The sequence below is a fragment of the Oryzias latipes genome, chromosome 1 (assembly GCF_053564925.1).
Source record: "Oryzias latipes strain Hd-rR chromosome 1, Olatipes_Hd-rR_3.1".
Taxonomy (NCBI): Eukaryota; Metazoa; Chordata; class Actinopteri; order Beloniformes; family Adrianichthyidae; genus Oryzias; species Oryzias latipes.
Window position 1 is genome coordinate 19,797,337 of NC_136237.1, and position 22,646 is coordinate 19,819,982.

At 40.6% G+C, this 22,646-nt stretch overlaps 2 protein-coding genes across 2 annotated transcripts in view; one reads left to right on the forward strand and one right to left on the reverse strand.

Annotated features, from left to right (window-relative positions):
• Nucleotides 1–4: 4 nt before the first annotated feature.
• Nucleotides 5–22,646, reverse strand: part of slc5a10 (solute carrier family 5 member 10) — a 31,391-nt gene continuing 8,749 nt past the window's right edge. Inside the window, exons 9-15 of the mRNA XM_020704320.3 lie at nucleotides 19,699–19,834; nucleotides 10,485–10,592; nucleotides 10,250–10,400; nucleotides 9,961–10,129; nucleotides 3,680–3,895; nucleotides 1,134–1,227; nucleotides 5–1,007 (exon numbers count right to left, since the gene is read on the reverse strand). Of these exons, the coding sequence (XP_020559979.1) occupies nucleotides 814–1,007; nucleotides 1,134–1,227; nucleotides 3,680–3,895; nucleotides 9,961–10,129; nucleotides 10,250–10,400; nucleotides 10,485–10,592; nucleotides 19,699–19,834 (1,068 nt within the window). The 3' untranslated portion in view covers nucleotides 5–813. The remainder of the gene's footprint in view (nucleotides 1,008–1,133; nucleotides 1,228–3,679; nucleotides 3,896–9,960; nucleotides 10,130–10,249; nucleotides 10,401–10,484; nucleotides 10,593–19,698; nucleotides 19,835–22,646) is intronic.
• Nucleotides 13,061–22,311, forward strand: fam83gb (family with sequence similarity 83 member Gb). Its single transcript, XM_011477260.4, has 5 exons — nucleotides 13,061–14,259; nucleotides 15,854–16,021; nucleotides 16,866–16,990; nucleotides 17,842–19,216; nucleotides 21,381–22,311. Exons 1-5 carry the CDS (start codon nucleotides 13,765–13,767, stop codon nucleotides 21,750–21,752), a joined length of 2,535 nt encoding a protein of 844 aa, XP_011475562.1. The 5' UTR covers nucleotides 13,061–13,764; the 3' UTR covers nucleotides 21,753–22,311.

Here is a 22,646-nt window from a genome sequence, read left to right on the forward strand (position 1 = left end):
ACAGTTGTTTTTTTTTGATTTATTGTCATAGAAAACATATTCTGAAGACATTTCATTAACTTTGTTTTTCACCTCATTTGAGATCTCACAAAAGTGAAGAAAAAAAAGCAAAGTGTCATCATAATGAGTTACATTATGTTCAGTTATCAAATTTGAGACTTTTAATTTCTCAATGAAAAGTATAATTGGACTAAATCGGGAAAGAAAAAAGGTGATTTTTTTTCCCTTGAAATCACAAACATAAGTTTTGAGCCTGGATTCTTCAGGAAATTCACATTTGTTTTACTAAGGTAGAAAGCATAAACATGACAAAAAACAAACTAAAAGTTTTCCCTGAAATATTTCATAAAAGACCTTCAAAATAAGTAAAAACAGATGAAATACTCCGTCTAAATAAAGTAATTCAAATATCACTTCTACAACTGAATTTAGTAATGTTTGATGTTGCTTTGACAAAAGTTATAATGCCCTATTTCAGAAAGTTCAGTATGATGGTAATGGCTAATTACTACATAAATAATTACGTTAAAAAAGCATTTTAAATCAAGAGACTTTATTCTCCACCTTGAGAGTGATCCATCAAAGAAATAGATTTATTCTAATAGTAAAGAAAAAAGAAGAACTTTTCCAAAGCACAATTTCTGTTTGAAATTGAGTTTTACATTCTACAAATAGTAGGAGTCTTTACTTTAATGAAAAACATTGGCGTGTGCCACCAACGTGGCCTCCTTCCACATCCCTTTCTGAACGCTGAGTTGGCCCATCTTCTCTCAGAGTTAAAAGTTCTGCATGACGTCCCGTCAGATCCTTGGCTCAGGCAAAGTACGCATACAGGTAAATGTTAATGGTGACCAGCACGACTGCATTGATGCAGCAGAACCTGGACCAGAATGGGCTCTCTCTTAAGCTGGGAACTCTGGGAGCTGGAGTCTGCTGTGAGCACCGCATTGCTGAGATGCATAAGCTTGCCCCGTGTGCACATGTCATCTGATGTGTTGGCTCAGCGCCTGAATCACACACACACACGCACACACACACACACACACAGCATGATAGTCAGTAACAGCACTGTGTGAAAACAGATGATCTGACTCGGTGGTTTTGTATTACTGGTGAAATAACCAGAGCCTCACCCTGAGAACTACGGCGGCTGACAGAGGACACTTTTTGTAATGAAATATCTTGCTGTAGTTCTTCTGTTATTGTCCACCATGTCAGGTTACACACCTGGGAAAGGAGGAGACTCTGTTACAATATTGTTTACAATGACTAACCACCAAAGAAAATAGATGTGCAGTAAGGAATGAAGAAAAAGTCAGAGTTGTCTTTAGTCCTTTAAGTACAAGATTTCAATAGAATTTGACAGCACTATTAAGATCCAAAAAAGTTTGACTCATTCCATGTTTATGAGCAGTTTTGGACATCAGAATAACTTAGTTGCACATTAACCACAAACTCCCTTTATAATGTTAACATTCTCTCCAGCTAAAACTTTTAAGTCCAGCAGTTCCCTCTTGAAGATAGTGGTTTAGCCCTATCATCTCAGTTTTAATAAAGTTTTAGGTGACTGTAATCCAGTTTAAGTAGTTTTATTTGTCTCCCACTCTGATCATTTTTGGATCCTTTGTAAAAGTTCAAACTAGGAATACCGATGTTTTAAAGCAGTAAAACTCCTCACTGCACACTTTTCTGTATAAACCTGACAACACTGATGTAGAATCCAATTGTTTAAAAAATCTGCACATGTAACTGCAATAATATACTTTAAGAACTTTGCATCTGAACAGCAACTAGACATGGTTGTGCAGCAGAAGATATAAACTGATGACAAGAAAACTTGATTAGATAAAACAAATGACTCCAAAATACAAATCTGCTGCTAATTTTTATTACATTTGTTTTTATTTGACTTTAGAGCCAAAGAGCTGTAATGGATAGATAAAAGAGCCACACGTTGCTCTGGAGCTACATGCCCCTGCCTCAACTGTTTGTTGAATACAGACTGATTTGAAACATTTCTTTGAACACAGAACATCTGATTTGATCAAGAATCAAATGGAGTTAAAGGAGGGATTTGCTGAAATGTATCCCTTCATCACTGCTATATTTTTGAAGTAGAAAGCTCCTGCCTTGGATCTTGGCTGTGACTCTTTTCCTAAGCTATGGTTTTGTGAGACCTCCCAGTGCAATTATGTGCTTTCACTAAAAAGGGATTCTGCTTGTGATTGGTTGATCCTCACCTAAGCCATCGTAAAATTCCATGCCTGAAATGTAAGGAAGCGGCACAAGAGCGAATTAGGAATGTTGAAATGAAACATGAAAAGGACAAATAAGTCCTCCTTCTGCAGACTTTTAGTGACTGCATTTTGTTGTTTGCACATTTGCAGCCAGATCTGAAAACTTTATGCTTGCAAACCGCACTTGTTCATAGAATCTTTTTTTTTTTTGTCTTTCCTTGCAGCAGCAAAATCCCACAACTCCAACGGCTGCCTCATAACTTTTATGGACATGTTTTTGTCTTTTTATGAATTCTTTATTAACCCCTTGATGCTTATTGAAAAAAAAAAATGCAATTAAACCCCTTCTGCTCCAAACTTACCTAAGTTAACATTTAAAGCAAAATCTTAAGTGATTTTTTTTACATTGCTGGAATTAAATTCCCGCCTTGAGGCATTAAGGAGGCATTCCAATTCATTCCCTTTCAAGCAACAAATGAAACTCTACCTGACTTTAACTGATAATCATTATATTTAATTAATCTAATGTGTGTGTCTGTATGACTGTAAATAATGTCTATTTCTGATTGGGAATAATTACACTGTCAAGAAGATGGCATCATCTGCAATAATCTTTGTTCATTTTTTTCTTTATTTTCTAATTACTTTATTAAGGAAATGGGTTTGACGTATCTGTGATTCGTAATTTTTCATCCATCCATTGCTTTTCTTAACTCGCTGTATCAATTTCGGGGTCATGGGGTTACAATTATTTTAAGTGCTTGGAATAAATGTATAAAATCATAATGAAAACAAAAATCAGACATGAGCCTTTGCTATTTTCTAATGGTTGCAGTCATAAATGCAATATATTCTTCTATGGTACATATTTCTAATATGAAATACTTATGAATGCTAAAACAATCATTGTTAAAAGTGAAATGTGGATTGTGGATCTAAGTGGCTAATCTAAATAGACAAATTGAAACATTTGGGGAAAATTTTTTTTTTGTTTTTTTGAATTTGCTCTGCTGAGTTTATTGTCTATGTCTTATGATGTTTTTATTGAGCCTGTGTCTATATCCTCCTGTATTGAAAAATCATAGAGCTGCACATTAGTGGATGCGGATACTTACACTTCTGGTTCACTTAAAGGAGAGTGTAGTTTGCACAAGGTTGTTTCTGAATAACTACTTAATCCCCCTGAAAAATGTTAAGACATGGTGCTTCAACTGAAAGACTTATGTTTGAGTTGTGGGTTCAGGTTTCAGCAACAGCAGAGGGGATAAATAGATCAGCAGCTCTGAATGTTCAAAAATGAAAAATCTGTTTCTTTCTCTAGTGAAATATTGGATTTGTTTTTTCTTCTCTCTTTTTTTACAGTTTCATTTTTCTTCTCCACCATGCCCTCATTTTGTGTCAGCTGTGTCAACACCTCCATTCTAGTCTGGATATGTGCTCACCTGCTCATGGCTGGGTGGTGGTGTAAGCAGAGATATTACAGCGACCACGATTGCAGTGAGTCCACACAGCAGGATGGCGAAATGGAGGTAGTGAACGCTGCGGAGAATCATCGGTGCTGAATCTTCAAATCCGCATCTGGGAGGAGGGAAGGCGAACTCCAACACCATCCTACACACACCGACCACCAAACCCACCATGAGGCCCCAGAATGCCCCCTGAAAGAACAGAAACACACTCAACACTGCAAAAACTGAATCATAAGAAGATAGAAAGACCCTTGTTTCAAGAATAAAATTCTTATTTTTTTGTCTTGCAAGAAAAATAAACTTATCAAGAATGTTTTTTTAATGTCAAAATAATCCTAAATTGAGAAAAGTGTTTTAGTGACTCAAAGTTTTTAAGAATTCTTGGTAAGACAATTTTTTCTACCCCATTGGCAGATTTTTTTTAATAGAAATGTTTTCAATTTTAAATAATTTTTATCTATTTCTGTGGGGTCCTGTTTTTACAGCGCACAGATGCTGATGAGTTCAGTCCCACCTGAACAGATTGTTTCATCAAAAGCTTTGAGCTCAGATTCTGAGGCGCTCACTTTCCCACCATTGAGTGTTGTTGTTCCACCTTTCGCATACGCTGAGCTTAAGCTTTTGCTGCAGCAAACATATTTGTCTGCTTCCTTTTCTATTCAACCTTCCTAAAAAAATGTGATCTGTGCAGTTTTACTCGACTCAAGAAAAGCTAAAACAAACTTCGATTTAAAGAGTTCTAGTCTGTACAGTTTAGTGTTTCATCACTTAACCTGTTACATTCAATTTAATGTGATGTCAAGGGACTTAATATGTAAAAAATTGCATTTAAAATAATTCTTAATGATTATATTATGACTATGAGTACCTTGTTCCAATTGGAAGAAAATAATAAAGACAAGACTAACTCTTGATGTTTGAGCTTTAAATTCAGGCTATTGACAAAGAAATGTTGCATGTAGCTACTGCACCTCATAGTATTTTGTATAAAAAATGTCTGTATTGTTTGGTCTGCAGTGCCAGATTATTCTAGTGTGACATAATCTGAGCATAATCTGTCCTCCAATGCTAAGACTAAACATTGTCTTTCCTTCCATCATAACAAATTAAAAAAACAATGACTCATGTCTTTTCTTCAATGCCGGAAAACCTTGTGAACTGCAACAGTGTGAGAAGCTGTCATGCATAAATGTCAATAAGGCATCAAATATTCTTCCAGGGCAGTTTTGCACTGTACATTTAGTCTAATCGCTTCTCAAATGTAAGGTCATCATCAGGAATTTGCTTTTTTGTTGATTCTTTTTTGTTTTGTTGACATCTCTTTACACCTAACTAAGACAGCTTGCTTTCCTTAAAATTTATGACTAAACGCTTTAGAGAGTAGTTTACACTTTTCCTTTATTTTCTCATTTTATTGAAGTTTTCATTAAATTTTCATGTATTTGACCCTCTGATTTAAACATTTTGTTCTTAATTTTCTTAATTTTTTCACTTTTTATTGCAAAACACGTTGGCATCCTGAAGGCCTTGCAAGTGGCTATATGAATGGATATCATTCACACAAAAATGTTGTGTTTTCTTGGATGTATCCTGTTTTTAAATTCCTTACAGACCGAGCCTTCATCAGCAAGATGAAGCAGCAGATAGAAACATGAATTATTTCCAGCAAAAAACACAAGTTTTTAAAATTAAAGTTTCTCTTTTTTCCATTTTATGTTTATGTTGAATTAGTTATTTTCTAAGATAGAAAAATAAGTTAAAAATGCACACTGCAGACACAAAGTTGGTTCATCTTTTAAATATAATTTACATAATGAAAAATTGATTCATGATTTTTCCAAATGTTACATAATTTTGCACATATTTTAACTTTTGATACTTGATCAAATTTGCTGTGAAAATTTTTGAAACAGTGTTATGTCTATTTTACTGATATAGCATTATTTTTTTATTAATTTATTCATTCATTTTCTATTCAGTTTAGTCCGCCCTGGACAGGTCACCAGTCTGTCGCAGGGTAGAATGTCCACAATCACACACCCATTCACTCTCACACCTATGGACAATTTAGATTAACCAATTAACGAAGCATGTTTTTGGATGGTGGGAGGAAGCCGGAGATCCTGGAGAAAACCCACGCATGCACGGGGAGAGCATGCAAACTCCACACAGAAAGGTCCCCCATTGATGTTGTGTTTTTCATGTCCCCCAGCTGGGACTTGAACCGGGGGCCTTCTTGCTGTGAGGCAAGAGCGCCAACCACTGCACCACCGTGCAGCCCCATGACTTTTATAAGTATAATATAACATAATCTGCTTACATTTTGGATAAATGATTTGCATTTGCCATCTTGATTTCTAAAAGTTATTTTTTACGTAATAATTTAAGTTATTCATCTTTGTCATGTGCTTTTATTGATATTTCAAGATTCTTAATTATGTCTGATAAAAGTTAGGAACCAGATAATGATAAATCATGTAATAAAATGGTTACGGTAGAACAGGGGTGGAATTATATAAGTTCGCTTCCTTCCACTCCCTTTCAAGCAATATTTATTAATATGTATTAATTATTAATTATCCTAAGTTTGATTCATCATAGTATGAATGTATAACTGATGATTGTACTGTTTTTGTGTATTGTTCTTATTTGATTGCTTGAAATAAACCATTTCAAAATAAAATAAAATAAAAATCAAAAAGAGGACATCCATATTTTATCTAATTTCTACACTGAAAATATTTGATATTTGCAAAGATTTAAAATCTTGTTTTAAGATGTTCTAGATATTTTACCAGGTTTTATTTATTTGTTTATTTTTTAACTTGTCCTGTTCAACACCTGAGCAAATAGATGGGACCTGAAGCCCTCTTGTATTGGACATATTATACTTTTACAATAGGGGTTATGAATCTTCTGACATACCAGAGGTATGTCTGAATAAACTTCTTTTGTAATCTAGGTCAAACTTTATTCATCTTAGTCATATTTGTAACAGTTTTTGTTGGACTGGACAGAAAAGAAGAGGCAGGAAGAAGAGAGGGGGATTGGCACAAAGCATAAGCATAAAGTATAAAGCATAAAGTTGCTGGATGGTTATAATCATTAGGCTCACGTTTAGAAGTAATACATATCTAGAAGGGGCAGGGCCTCTCCACGCACACTAAAATGTTACCAACATACCTGTTGGCTCCAAAAATGTTCACATACAAACATGTCAACATGTACACAATACAACTAATGTTCACACACGCATAGTCATGCATTCAGACTAAAACTTCGGAAACATTTCATTCAGTCACGCAAACTATTTGTGCAAAGATGAGCTAACACCTGTGCTCGAGTGAGTGTTTTTGTTCTTCTTAGGTGGATGATGGAATGTAAAAAAAGGAGGGAGAGTGCCCAGTCATCCCCACACCAAGACCCCCGCCATAGCAGCAGCGGCAGCCAGGAACCCCCCAACACCCACACTGTAGCAGATAGAGAACAACCGCCCGCTGGGCAATCGCATCCTGGTACCCACCAGGAATGGGGTAGAGGACAGATGGTCTGAGGTCCCAACTTCCTTGTGAAATGTATGTGTGTGTGTTTCTGAGTGTGTATGCATGTGTGTGTTGGTGTAGTTTTTTGAGGGGCAAAGGGTGTGTGTACTAAGAGGTGCAGTTAAAATTGGCGAGTAGGGCACTGAGAGGATGCTGCTTGCTGGCAGTGATGTCCAAGCACCCCTCCTACCAAGGGTCCTACATGTCTAAGGTGCAATTAAAACCAAGAGGGGAGGGGGCCGTTTCCATACGGCAACCATGGGAGGGGGAGCACTTCCAAGTAGCTCCTCCCACGACGGTGCATCGCAGGCTGACACCCCCTCCCCTCACTTTAAGTCAGGGGTCCCCAAATCCAGGCCTCGAGGGCCGGTGTCCTACATGTTTTCCAACCAACCTGCCACTGAAACGCCTTACTGGCTAAACATACCTGATCAAGGTAATCAGCTGCAAATAAGGCAGGTTTTCTGGAAAACCAGCTGAATACCGGCCCTCGAGGCCTGGATTTGGGGACCCCTGCCCTAAGTGATTAAATGAAGAAGAGCGTAAGTCGGGGACAGCTGGTAGACTGTCCCCCGGTGATGAAACAGCTGTCTCCCAGCCCTCACTGTGCACTCAAATGCACTCATTTAACCTTAAGAGGCCTAGTTTGTATTTTAAAACCTTGCAAGTTCATTGTAAACATGAAGGATACCTGTACTTGAGACTTTAGAACATTTTTAGTGAGTAAAGAGCAATATTGACAGCACAGCAGATGGGGAAAAGCCTGTTATCGCCGAAAGACCTGGGAAAAAAAGCTTTATTTAGGCAGCTGAGCAGCATGCTAAAGAAGACCAAACACACCCAGACCATTCTCTGGTGAAGAAGAGAGGCTGGATCTTATAAACATAACAGACTTGTCCACACTTGCAACTGGACGATGTTGCAGAGCAAACACCATTATCTCCAGAGACAGTTTCTCCCAAGCGTTCTTATCTTTTATTTTCGATGCCTCAGTGTATCTTTTCAGATAACACTCTCTCTCACTCACTTCTTGTCTTAACAATGACTTCTTCTCTTCAAAGTGAGAGCAAAGTACGATGTGGGTTTCTTCATGGGGAAAAGACAAACAAAGCTCTTTGTAAGGCGCAGGGCCAGGGGAGAAATGATACAAAAACTCTAGAAGGCGTTCACACATTTGCAAACACAATGGACTTCACACCGAGAGAAAACCTGCTGGACAAAGATGAATCCCATGTGAGGCTAATAAAACTCTACACCGAGCAGAGCACCAAGGAAACCTGGAAAATGTTTTGCAGTCTCCCATCCTAAATGCAATAAACTCACAATAAAGTTAGGATTTGTTTTCTCCTGGAATATATTGACATTTTCAAAACACATTTTATGACAAAGCTGAATTTCTACCTCATTCAGTGAACTTTATTGTACTTTTAGTCAACTTGTTGCTGGTTATGGTCTTTTCAGGGATATTCATTGCAGCCTCTGACCCTCTCACCTGAAACTACTACTTTTGGGAGACAAAAAGACTATAAATAAATCCTTAAAGTCTCACCCCAGTCATATTTTGATCTATTGTAAAACCATTCCCAGTTGTCTTTTAGTTCTGATAATGTAGTGTTAAGCCTAAATTTAAAAATACCTGTGTGGTTTTCTAGAATATAGTTTTTGCAGAGCAGCAGGAGTTAATCAGAAATTCACCTCTGAGTTTTTACAGTAGGGCAAAAAGATATTTAATCAATCACCAAGTTGTCCCACTTAAAAAGATAGGAGAGGCCTGTAATTTTCATGTAAGTATACCTCAACTATGATAGACTAAATGAAAAATAATTCCAGGAAATCACTTTGTCTGATTTCTAAATAATTTGTTTCCTTTGTTGGCCATAACAGAAGAATTGGAAGACTTGTAAGTCTTCACAAGTTTTTCGCAAACTGTTACTGGTATTCTGGCCCATTTCTCCATGCAGCTCTCCTCTAGAGCAGTGATGTTTCGGGGCTGTCGCAGGGCAACACAGACTTTCAACTCCCTCCAAAGATTTTCTATGGGGTTTAGATCTGAAGAATGACTAGGCCACTCCAGGACCTTGAAATGCCCCAGATGGAGGGAGATGATCAGTGGTCTTGTATGTCTTCCATTTCCTAATTGTTCTTACAGTTGATTTCTTCACACCAAGCTGCTTACCTATTGAATATTCAGACTTCCAAGCCTGGTCCAGGTCAGCAATTTTGCTTCTTGTGTCCTTAGACAGCTCTTTGGTCTTGGCCATAGTGGAGTTTGGGGTGTGACTGCTTGAGGTTGTGGACAGGTGTCTTTTATATAGATAACCAGTTCAAACAGGTGACATCAAAATAGGTAACGAGTGGAGGACAGAGGATCATCTTACAGAAGAAGTTACAGGTCTGTGAGAGACAGAAATCTTGCTTGTATGTAGGTGACCAAATGCCTATTTTCCACCATAGTTATAGTTGAGGTACACTTATGAAAAAAATTACAGGCCTCTCTTATCATTTTAAGTGGGAGAACTTGCACAATTGGTGGCTGACTAGATACTTTTTCTTTTGCCCTACTGTATATACATGTCCTCCATCATATGAAAATGTCACAAGTAAATGTTTAAAAACACCAAAAACACAATTTCCCATCAGAGAGGATGTATAAAAAGTTCACGTTTTGTTTATATCTGATCGACTTGTGGAGGAATAGTGTTTTTCTGTTACCTGTTCATTAGTTCTCGTCCAGAAAACAGCCAGAGCAAATACAGCAGTTACAGGTGGGGCAAGATAGCTGGTCACTGACTGGATGTAGACGTACAGTTGACCACTGTTGGCAGACTGCAGGATGGGGATCCACACCACGCTGACCACCACCAGGATCACTGTCGCAATCCTGCATCAAAAATAATTCAACATCTAATTAGTTTTCTTTAAGAACCCACATCATTGTCTCAATTGATGACAATTAACTGGCATGATCACAATTAAAAAACAGGACAGGTGCCTCCACTACCTGCCGACCAATAGCAGCTCCTTCTCAGAAGCTCGTGGGCGGTGCTTCTTCCAGATGTCCATAGTAAAGAGAGTGGAGCTGCTGTTAAAGATGGAGGTCAGGGAGGACATAAGAGCAGCCATCATGACAGCTATCATCAGGCCCCTTAAGCCTGCAACACAGAAACACGGGTGTGAGCTGAAAGTACATCAAAGAATTCAGGAAACTAGGAGGTGAAAGGAAACAGTTTTCTCACCACTTGGCATAAGTTCAATGACCAACTTGGGAAAGGCGATGTTGGAGCAACCCACCTCCGCTCCACACACACGCACACACTCCTCTGGATCCACACATCCCACTGAGTCTGAAACACGAGTGTGGACAAAAGCATACCTCCATATGATCAACTCGATGGTCGAATCGGTCAACCAAATGGCAACATAAAATAGGGAACTATAGGTACATATATAGCTGATGTGATATTTATACGATAAAAAAGAAAAATAATAATAATAATACTAATAATGCCAACAATAATTCAGAAAAATTGGAATATTTTAAACTACAAACAATGGGGATGTGATGGTTGAATGTGAGGAGGCATCAGGTATAATTCTGAGTTTGCCAAAGTGATCTAAAACCGGACCCCAGACTGAGAAAAACTTGTCCCTCGATCCCCGAACTGAAGATTTTATTTTTCAAGTTGTAATAGTTGCATAAGATCCGTCAGCCACTGGGACACCCTGGGTGGGTCTTTAGATTTCCAGTGCAATAATATAAGGCACCAAAGCAAGAATGTCTTTGTGTCTTTTTCTTAATGTATCTGGGTTTTGGTGTGAAACACCAAATATGGGTGCTTCTGCACTAGGCTGGAGGGTGATATGGAGTACATCTGATAAGGTTTTGCAAAATTGTAGACCAATAATTCACCAGAGCAGAGCATGACCAGACCACGTGGGTTAGATTGGCTGGACTCTTTTGACATCTGTCACAATTTGCACTCAGATGAGGATACATTCTTGCCAGTCCTACTTTAGAGAAGTGAGCCCTATGTATAATTTTAAACTGTATTATATTTAACTTGGCACAGGAGATACTGTGGTTAATTCTCTGTAAGGCCCTGTTCCACACATTATCATCCAAACTTCGCCCTAGCTCTTCCTCCCAACTACCTCTTATTTTCAGAATAGCTGCACTGTCATGAAGTGCTATACAGTCTTTGATTTTGGAAAATAATCTTTTTGAATTAAGTGGCAACTCAAACACCTCATCAAACACAGAGACTGGGGGTATGTTAGGTAATTTAGGGTCATGCTGCTGAAGGAAGTGGCGCACTTGAAGGTACCGAAAAAAGTGAGAAGTGAGGCAGATTAAATTTGGAAGGAAGATCATTGAAGCTTGCAAATAAACCGTTTAGGTACATGTCCTTACAGATGATAATACCTTTCTCTTCCCAAATTCTGAATGCGAAGTCTGTCTGACCAGGGAGAAAAAGGTGATTTTTGGGTATAGGACTAGTGGTAAGCACCTGAGTGAGTCCATACGTCTGTCTGAATTGAAACATCATTTTAAAGGTATTAGTAACTACTGGATTGTGTGTAATATAGTGTGAAATGACACAGGGGAGACTAGATCCAATTAGGGCTCTCAGAGTTGTTGTTTTACAGGAGGAGGCTTCGAAATCGACACCAGTTGATGTCAGAAGCTTGGAGCCAATGCAACATTTTTTGAATATTAGACCCCCAGTAGTGGCACAGGTTTGGTAGGCCTAAGCCACCTTGATGTTAAGGTCTTTGTAATAATTGTAAACAGACTGTTGGGTTCTTGCCACTCCAGATGAATGAAGAAAAGCTTTTGTCAATTGTTTTAAAAAAAGATTTAGTGTCGTAGAGGGGGACGCACTGAAACAGGTAAAGGAATCTGGGAAGTATATTCATTGTTATAATATTTAGTTTCCATGCAAGAGACAGGTTAATGACTTCCCAGTTCTTCAGGTCTGTCTTAACCTTCTCCAGTAAGCAAGGCAGCCTCACAGTTTTGATCCAGATTCCAGCTCAGACGAGGAAAACAAAGACATGGATCTCACTTTTTGTCTGTAAGTGGATGCATCAGAATGGAGCACACAAGAGAATGAACAATGGTTCTTTTTACTTTTACTAAAGTGCATTTTGATACTTGTCATTTAACTCTTTTGATATTTCACATGTTTTAAAGATGCTTGCGTAAATATTACTAAATACATTTAATATTTTGCACTACTCAATGATTTAGGCAAAGGATTACGCAAAACTTTTGAGTAGAATACTACAATAATTATACACGTGGACTCATACTATATAAGCATGCTTTATGACAATTACTCAATGTGATTGCATGCAACCGCTTGACCAAAGAAAATCTACAGAATTTTTTTTTAAGTGAGCAGAGCAGAAATCAGTGGCCGCCCAATGTAGCACCTACGTCACTAAAGGCTTTTCCAACATTTTTTCGTCTGCTCCTGATTCACAACTATTTGAAAAAGAAACATTTGGAAAAGCAATTTGAAGATTAATTTTCTTTATTTAAGAATTGAGGAGAGGACATATAAGAATGTGAAAAAAACACCAAAAACACGATTTTCATTGGGGTGAGTCTTTCAGGTCATCACAACATCACTTTAGAAATTAAAAAGGTGACCACATAAACAAAACGTTTTTGTTGTTATTATTTCATTCAGTAAGTTATAAAGAAAACATGACTACTACATAACTATCTGGGCAGATAAAAAGACAGTAAACTGTGGTATCTGTCCAGTTGATCACTCTGAATTAGATAACACATACGCGCGCGCGCACACATACACACGCAAAAATGTCTTTTGACTGTCCTGCCAAAAAGGAGGGTGGGGTTTGGAGCCTCCTTTTCCTAACCAAGTTCTGGACACTCCGCCTTTTTGGCCAGGGTGATCGAGTTTCCGTTACCGAATTCCTGGAACAGGCATTCACCGGTGGGACAGAACAGACCGCCGGACCTCCAGCCTCGTAATCGAGTCAGGAAAAGTCAAACCGCCGAAAATGCTGACGCAGGGAAAGTTGACTGCTGCCACGTCGAGAACGCTGACTTCATGTGTGAACATCTGGGACGTTCTTGTGAAGGCGGAGAAGCGCAACAGTTAGGTTGACTCATGCTGTTTGAACACGGCTGGACGAGGTTTGATGGCCGCGGCTTCCATCTATTTCCGCTCGGGATTGACTCACTGGCAGACAGGAGCACACTCATCCACAGCTGTCCACACAGCCCGGGGTCTGGAGCCGCCGCCGGGGTGATCCAGCCCCTGTCAGGTGAAAGGCGTGGTTCTGGGCGGGTAAACTTTGTTCCAGCTTCACCTGAGCGAGAGATCCAGTGACTTGAGATTGAGCGTCTTTTTGGAGAACTCCCGCGAACACATCTCCATCGAACGGACCCATGTCTGAAGTGTCTTTTTTCACGCGGACATTGTGTGGACCGTAATGACTTGATTGGACCGGACCAAATTGTTTGAGGATCGATTTGGGATTATGGCGCTGTCTCAGATCCAGTGTCTGGACGATCACCACGTCAACTGGCGCGTGAGCGAGGGCAAGCCCGAGTTTTTCTACAGCGAAGACCAACGGCTGGCGCTCGAGGCGCTCATCAGCTCGGGCCATGATGCGTTCACGGACTACATCAACAAGCACAGTATTCGGGAGTTCCTCTCGGAGCTGGAGTTGGAGCGCATTGTTCGCACAGCGGAGGCCTACCGGCCGGGGCACGAACAACACCAAAAATCGGAGCTGTTGGGACCGGGAAACGGCCCCCCAGGACCCACCGAGGTAGGAGCCGAAGACGGGGAGGTGTCGCTGGAGTATTGGCCGGACCGGTCTGAGGCCTCGGTGGTTGAGCTGGACCTGGGGTGGCCAGACGCCATCTCATACCGGGGGGTCACGCGCGTGACCGTGCACACACAGCCTCCCATCGACGGGCAGACGCACATCAAGGAGGTGGTGCGCAAGAGCATCGCATCAGCCCAGAAGGTAAAGTGATAACAATGGCGCACGCACATTCGCGAAAAACAAACAAAAAAGATAACACAATAACGATTTTAGCGTTTAAGCTTACTTTGAAAAGAATAAAAACTACAACTCATAAGTAATTTCCAACCAGTAACGGAGCCAGAATATTTTATAGGGGGGCAGAAGACTTTGGAGGAGTCAGTTACAAATGAACGGATCAAACTAAAGATGTGTTTCCAATAGTTTTATGACAATTAAAAGAGCAGTTCTTTTAGCAGAGATGCTATTACTCATACTTAATGAAGCTTGCATTGATGTTTTCTTCATCTCTGTCAGTAATTATACTGATATTGACTCAAACATTGGGGGGTAAAGCTTTTTGCTGGTGGGGCAGCCCCCCCGACCCCTGTAGGTCCGCCACTGCTTCCAATACATCTTTATAACATTAGGCTCTTAACAAGCAAGGAAACAAAGAAATAAATGGGGTTTAAGTCGTCCAATGTATATGAAAGCTTAAATGTTTTAGTACATTATCTTTCTTCTTCTTGTTGAATAATGAAGGACACAAAAACATCTTATTTAGAGCTGAAATCTATTAAGTGGCAACAAACACTTTTTTATTTTGATGGGAAAGTATTCCAAAACAGGTATTAGCCTAGTATAAAATGGTTACAGCTTCTTAAATGTCTTTTCCTTTTTCCTTTTTTGTTGTTTTCAGCTTAAGGCTGCTAAACCTCCCATTCCACCTAAGAATCATTATGTAAAACAACAACAACATGAAGTTAGAGCATTAACAGATATGAAACACAACAACACGTTATTGATGCACAAATGACTCAACAACAAGCCAGTCTTTAAGGTGTTTTTTTGTAATTTTTTTAAAATGAATTTAATCCAGGTTTTCTTATATTACTTTCCCAGAACTCAAGTTAGCACTCATTTAAATCTTTTATTGTTTTACTGTTTTAACTCACAAGATACACAACTTTGAGGTGGGGCTTCACTTTCACACTTCCAGCGTTTGTAATAAAATAACTTTTGGCTTGACATGCCGTTAAAAAAATGCACTGACGTCGCTGACGTGCTACATGCCAGCACAGCACTCATCACCTTTAACCCTCTTATGCTGGGACGTGCATTCCTATTGGGACAGCATTGCATGGAAGCAAAACGTGCTTTTTACACAATGGCATGGTCTGTTGTCTTGGACAGTGTTGGATTGTTTTTGTAGTCAACTTAATTGATTTTTATGATCAGCTGGAAGCTTTCCTCCCGAGACTGGTACTGTTCCCATCTGACCTTGACTTAATGTCTATTTTAGTCCTAATTTTGGTGAAATTGCCTTTCCACGGCATATTTAACCGGATGTTTCATGATGTAACCCTGCTATGAATCAGGAAGATTGCAACAATATGGATTAAAGTCAGCTGCAAACGTCCTAGTTATATTTTAAGGTTGTTGCTCAGAGTTAGTACTCTTAAACCTGATGCTTCCTTGAGGATTTAGTGACTTCATTATTGCAGATGAGAGTAGATTAAAGAGACAACGCCCTCAGATCAGGAAACACTAACACAGACTGTGACTTCCTGTGTGCCTTTTTTTCATGTGTGTGCAGGTGATAGCTGTGGTGATGGACGTGTTCACAGACGTGGATATCTTTCGGGACCTGCTGGACGCATCCTACAAACGGCGAATTCCAGTGTACATAATCATCGACGTCGCTGCGGTCCCCGGCTTTCTTTCCATGTGTGGCAGAGCCAGTATGCACCGCGGCCACCTAAAAGTACGTTTGCATGCGCGTGCACCGATGATGTTTTGTCAGGCTCGTTGGACACACAGATAACAACAGTACGTCTACACATCCCACCTAAAAGCAACAAAAAAATCTGACAAACAGATGCTGCAGTGTTTGGAGAGGGATGTTAAAAGGCCAAAAAAAAAAAAACCTTGAAAAATAAATTCATGGATGTGTTCCACAAATATGGGATGTAGGCGGACCAGCCCTCGCCTGAAGGCCTGTAAGTACCATGCATCAGCTAACTGTTTCTCGTTGACTTGAAACTGGTCTAGGCACTAACAGTAAATACTTAGTCCCGGGATTTTCTCTGGGCTTTAGCTCGAGGCTTAACACATAAAAATCCCATTTCCGTCTTGGCTGCAGGAAATTAAACATGTCGCACTCTGATTAGTTTCCCTTTCAGAGTTCGAGTCCACACATTAACGGCCAGAACCGCTCTTATCTGTCGGCTCCTTTCTTATCTTTTCTTTTTGCTTCAACGGAAAGCATTTATGAAGTCCTGTGTTTTGCCGGTTTTGCCCTGGACTACGACTCAACGTGGAACCGCACCCTCATCACAAAGCTTAAGACAGACACCACAGGGTGTGTCCTTGAAGCATGCACACGTCCTTGCTGGAGCCTGCACAGTCACACGCCAGCTTGTAGGGTTAGAAATGCTTAGCATCAACTTTTTAGCAACAAGGAAGCTGGTTGTTTTCACTTCCCTCATTCCACTCTGGCCTTTATTACCCTTTTGTGTTTTAAAAATCCTTTCTCCCATAAATGCAGAATCTTGTAGAGTGAAATGACCATTGTGTTTTTTATTTTATTTTCTTATTTTATTTTCCAGAACCTGCGTGTGCGCTGCTGCGGAGGTGTGGAGTTCTTTGCAAGATCAGCACAGAAGGTGCATGGATCTCTGAACCAGAAGTTTCTCCTGACAGATGGAGACAGAGCCATTTCTGGTTCATACAGGTGAGCATTCACTCTTTTGATACTGATTTGCATGTTTTTACTAAATAAAACTTACAGATTAAAAATGATTGTTGCAAGAACCTTCACTCAGCAGTTCCTCTCTGTTCTCTTTCTTTTTCTCCTTTGGGTTTTTTGTCTGAAGCTGTCAGGGGTTATGGGCTCTTTTGGTCTGTGTGAATCAACCACACACATCCAGCTCAGCAGAAAATGTCTGACAGAAACAGCAACCAGCTGATGAACAAAGAGCAGTATTGAGCAGCTCATCCAATCCTCAGTGTGTGGTGGGGAGTGAAGAATGTGTTATACTGTGTCAGTAGAGGGTTTATAGTCTTGTAGCCTTGCTTTCAGGAAGTTATGTCAAATTGGATTATTTAAAATTGCACAGTTAACCCCTGAAGGACTCCTCAACTCTATAATCCAGTCAATCCCAAGCGTCTACTTGTGCCGAATAGTGGAGAGTTCAGACTGAACGGTTTATCACACATTATTTAATCCTAACTTAATAGGGCACAAGCACAAAAACATTGCACAATGTAGCTGCAATGAGTAATGTCTACAACGTCTGGTATTTTTCCTCTAAATCAGTGAGTGTTGCCCTTGGACCGACTGTTTTCGAATAAAGTTCATTCTGCCAAATTTGGAAAACAAGCATGCACAAACAATCCTCTGATTTTCAACCTTTAAAGTGACACGACTTCAGCACTGTGACTTCATGGGGAAACACAAAGAGGAATAAACGTCTTCATTTGTTAGGTTCAAAGTGACTGACCTAAAAAGCAGAAAAACTACATTTAAAACATTGGAAGTCAATGCTGTGGTCTGATTGACATTTTGATTTGTGTGTGTTCCAGTTTCACTTGGTCCTCGTCCCGTTTGGACCGTAATCTCATCACGGTGATCTCTGGCCAGGCAGTGGAGGCCTTTGATATCCAATTCCGTGACCTTTACCTCATGTCCAGAAGCGTTTCGCTCAGTAAGGTTCCCATGGCAGATGAACCGACCCCTGACCCGGTTCCCCAGGCAGCACCACCTCCTGTTTCTGCTGCTGTTGCAAGAAAACTTATTAACCCCAAGTATGCTCTTGTCGCCTCGGGCACGAGCCCCACTTCCTCTGATCAGAACTCCAGCAACAAAAACTCAAACTCACAGAATCCCACTGGGCTAAAAGTGAATAAGGGACGTCTGAAGGATGTTGTGAAAGAACCGCCCTTACATCCTGGCTTAGCCCATCTGGAGAAAGCGTATTTGATCCCGTACCTGCCCACCTGGCCAGAGCCGGATCCTCCAAGCGACGTGATTGGCTTCATCAACATCAGAGATGAAAAGAGGGCCAATCAAGTTCACTTGCAGAGGTCGGAGCGGTTTGAGGTCAGTCAGGCTATCCGCTTTAGCTCACCACTGACTCCACAAAGCCACACTGTGGAATCTGCTACAAGTCAGCCTGCAGCAGAGGCTCCAAAACCTAAGGAGCAGACTGGAAATGCAAGCCCAGAAGCCTCAAACCCCACAACTTTAACCAATCAACCGCTCAGTCCGCACGCAGCTAAGAACACAGACAGTATTGATGCAACAGATTCCCTTCAAACATCTCACACCGCTCCAATCCAGGCAGCCCAAAAAACAGATGCACCCCTCCCCTCATCCCCATCCAAAGTTACTGCTGAAGCACAGACTGCTGACAGTGCTCAACAAATTTCTGAAGCACAAACTGCTGCTCCCCCCGTTCCGAAACGCCGTACGCTCCAGCTAGTCATAGATCCCAATTCTTCTGAGCATCCTAGTGAAGCTGAGGTCACCTTAGTTAAAATGGACTCCAAGGAAAGCCTAAAAACAGAGCGTGCCTCAAAAGAGCGGACTCCTGGCCGCCTTCGCCTCACCTCCAGAGACGATGACTCCGGCAGCAACGAGGAGGGCAGCCAGGACAGTACCAAAGTCATGTGTGACCGAGCAGCCAACGAAGAGCCCTCCAGTGCCTCCACGGCGTCAGAGGAGGACTTCTCTGACTGCTCCCAGCAGCAGCAACACGACCCTCTGACCAACGGAGTGCACCAGGGATCCAGCCGGGGCAACCATCAAGGGGATGGGCTCAACATAATGGCCCGTTTCTCTCAAAGCATGCTGGACCTGAGGGAGCCCAGCCAATCGGACGACGGCGTTTCCCTGATTCATCAGTCCCAGCAGCTGTGCAGGATGGGACACCCCTCCCCACACAGAAACATTGGAGAGGTGAGAATCCTTCTCTTTATTTTCCTTCTCTTCTCTTTATTACATTTTTATTCTATTCCACATATTTGGAATGATCTTAACTGGGTTCAGGCAGGGAGCATGAGGCTCTTCTTAATAGATTTTTAAAACTATTTTAGTGATTTTATCATTCATTACTGGCAGTTTTTTGCTAAAGATAAGTATATTTAAAAAAGCTAAATATTTTCTCTTTCCTATTCGGTCATGAACTCAGTCGAATGGAACATTCTTAACGGTTAGTAGGCTTGGCAGAAGAAAACTCAGAGGTTCTCGGAATTTCATTAGTATAATTAGATTTACAGGAATCAAAGAGGATCCCGCGCACCACTATGTTGTGCAACATGAGCATGTTGGCTGCTTTTTGCCTCACTGGTGGCAAAGCAAGCTGCCGCTTGCCCATCTTACATATTGAAAGTGGTATTTTCCGCCCCCTCTTCTCGCTTTCATTTTACGACGGGACACACCTGGATAGAGCGCCCTGCTGATCATGCCAGGGAGGATGATGAAGATGAAGGGCAGCAGTTTGAGATAGGCGGCGAAGATTGATGCTCCTTTAACGTGGCTCATGTTCTTAGCAGATAGGGAGCGCTGTACAATGACCTGCACAGAAAAACAGACATGATAGTATAAATACACATTCAAATGGAAATAAATGAAGGACTAAAGGAATTTTGACTGAATATTGGTGAAAATACAACACAATGCCACATGATGATGATTTTAGAAGAAAAAAGCTACACTGCAGAAACAGCCCCCCCCCCAAAAAAACAAAAAAAAAAAAGTCAAACATTCCTAACATCTGAACATTTTCTTACAAAAGGTTAAAAAAATCTGCCGATAAGGTAAGAAAAATGGTCTTATTTTAAGAAAAAAAAATTCAGTTACTAAGGCATGTTTTCTTAAACTAAAATATTTTGCCATTGGAAAACTTTATTGATATGACTGTTTTCTTACAGGTTAGAAAATAAGACAATGTTCTTGAAACAAGGGTCTTTTTACTTTCTTAAGTTTCTGTTTTTCCGGTGTACATTGGTTTGCTGCTTCTGTCATTTTAAAGGGTTTTTAAATCACATCAGATGATTCATTACAGCAGAACCCGTTGAAGCTACACTTTACTACATGCTTTGCTATTAAAGCTAACAAGTTTGATGGCGTGGTTTTGAAAGATGTTCGTTTCCTGAATTGAATCATCCTCAAACGTCACTTTCCTGCAGGCCTTTGTTGTTAGAAAGAAAAAAACCTGTCAGGCTCTTTACTGGTGTTGGTGTCTGTTAAGATTTATGAGTGTAGGTGGTTGTTATCAGCTCAAGAAAACCTTTAACTTTCTCTTTACATGAGAAAACTGTCTTTATTGTCATCTACTGTGTTTTCATAGTGGTGTGGGTCTACTTTTATTTGTTATCATGTTAGGACTTCTGTAACCATCTCTGAGAGTAAAGTAAGATTGTCCATATTGCTGAATTTTGTCGTTTCTAAGTGGCTGTTGGGGTTGCATCAACTAGTCATGACTAAGAGTTTAGGGTCGGGGTTACGTAGGAGAGGGTCATAAACTGCAGTTTTGGACTTCATTCAATAGCAATGAGGAAAATCGTGGAACAGGTGCGTTGGTTTTTATGTTTTTCTATATTTATATAATCTGCTTGCTGAGAGAAATACACCAACTAACTCAAAACAGATGATCAAATAGCCCAAAGGTGTCAAACTCCAGGCCTCAAGGGCCGGTGTCCTGCATGTTTTTTAACCATCCTGCCATTGAAGCTTCTTATTGGCTAAACACACCTGATCCAGGTCATCAACAGCAGATGAGGCAGGATTTCTGAAAAAGTAGCAGGAGGTCGGCCCTCGAGGCCTGGAGTCTGACGCCCCTGACATAACCTTTCTGCTACAGGATTATAGGAATATGTATAGTTTTAAACACATTTAATGTTGTCATATTGAAGATTGTCATGTTTAATGATTTGTGACAACAATCCCAATTATTGATGATGAAGTTTTATTCCTAGATGCGGTCTGTTGTATTCAGATGTAGTGGTGTTGTCATTATTTCACTGCATTTACCAAATTTTGTGGTCATACAGTCTTGGGCTCAGCCTGTTGTGAGTGCCTTATTGCTGATCAATGTTTTCTTTTTTTATAATCCGTCCAGCTGTTCCAGACCTCCAGATCTCCAGGTCGTGACGCCAGACTCAAAGGACCCAAAGTAATCATAGCTAAGCCTGGAAGTTTCCATCGTCCCAGTCGAGCAGCTGTGCCCGTGATTGGAGGCTACCGTTACTGGCAAGGCCAGACGGGGCAGTCCGATTCGAACCACCTGCGAGTGGAGGGCCGGTCCGGGCGCTCCCCACGCCGACACAGCCCAGGCTACAGGAAGGCGGAACGCACATCGCAGGACCCTGACGCAGAGCCGTCAGGCTTTTTCGGAGTGTCTCTCTCAAAACTTGGCAACTTCAGAAACTTGAGAGCTCGGGGAGGAGCCTCTCAGAAAAAGGTTTCCCAGAATAATAAAGCTGTCAGGTAGAACTGCCAGCGAGGAGAAGATCTTTCTAACTTCTAGACTCTCACATTCAAAAACTATTTATAATCATGGATTTTAGACTGTGCGAAATACTGACATATCAGTTCAGTTTGTGTTTACAAATAACTGGTTGACAAGGAACTGCTTGACAGGAAAAGGCTCCTATAATCCGAATTATCAGATATTGTTCTATATTTGATGAGTTCTGGTTATTCTTTTCTACCGACTCAAACACTAGTCCTTTCAACTTTATGTACAACAAATGTGTGTAGTTTACTTCAATGGATTTCTTCCTCTTCTTTCTATTGTGACAGTAGCATCTGTCCAGCAGACTCAGATAAAAATACATGTGAGTTTTGTAAAGTAGTGTTTTATCTAATCCAGCTTTGTTACTGAAGGCAAAGAGATGAGTTTACTAATGCAGAGAGGATTGTACTAGGATTTCTATTGCATTCCATTATTAGGGAGTACTTTTAAAAACTGTTTCAAATGTAGGAATGTTTGACATTAATCATTGTCACAGAACAAAAAGTGAATGTTTTAATAAAATTACAGACTGTCATGGAGCGGGTTTTGTCATTGTCGATCAGTCTCATTGAGGCTGTTGTGCACCTACAGTGGCTTCCAGTCAGACTGCAACAACTGTTCTGCAGATAAGAACCCAAAATGCTCATGTCAGAGCACAGCCAGGGGTGTCTATAATAATAGTAATGGATTAGATTTATCTGCGCTCCTCCGCTCAAAGCGCTTACATTATTCATTCACTCATTCACATTTGGTGATGGTAACTACTGATGAAGCCACAGCTGCCCTGGGGCAGACTGGCAGAGGCGTGGCTGCCAGTGAGCATCTACGGCGCCTCTGACCATCACCGGGACATTTGTACGAATTCACACA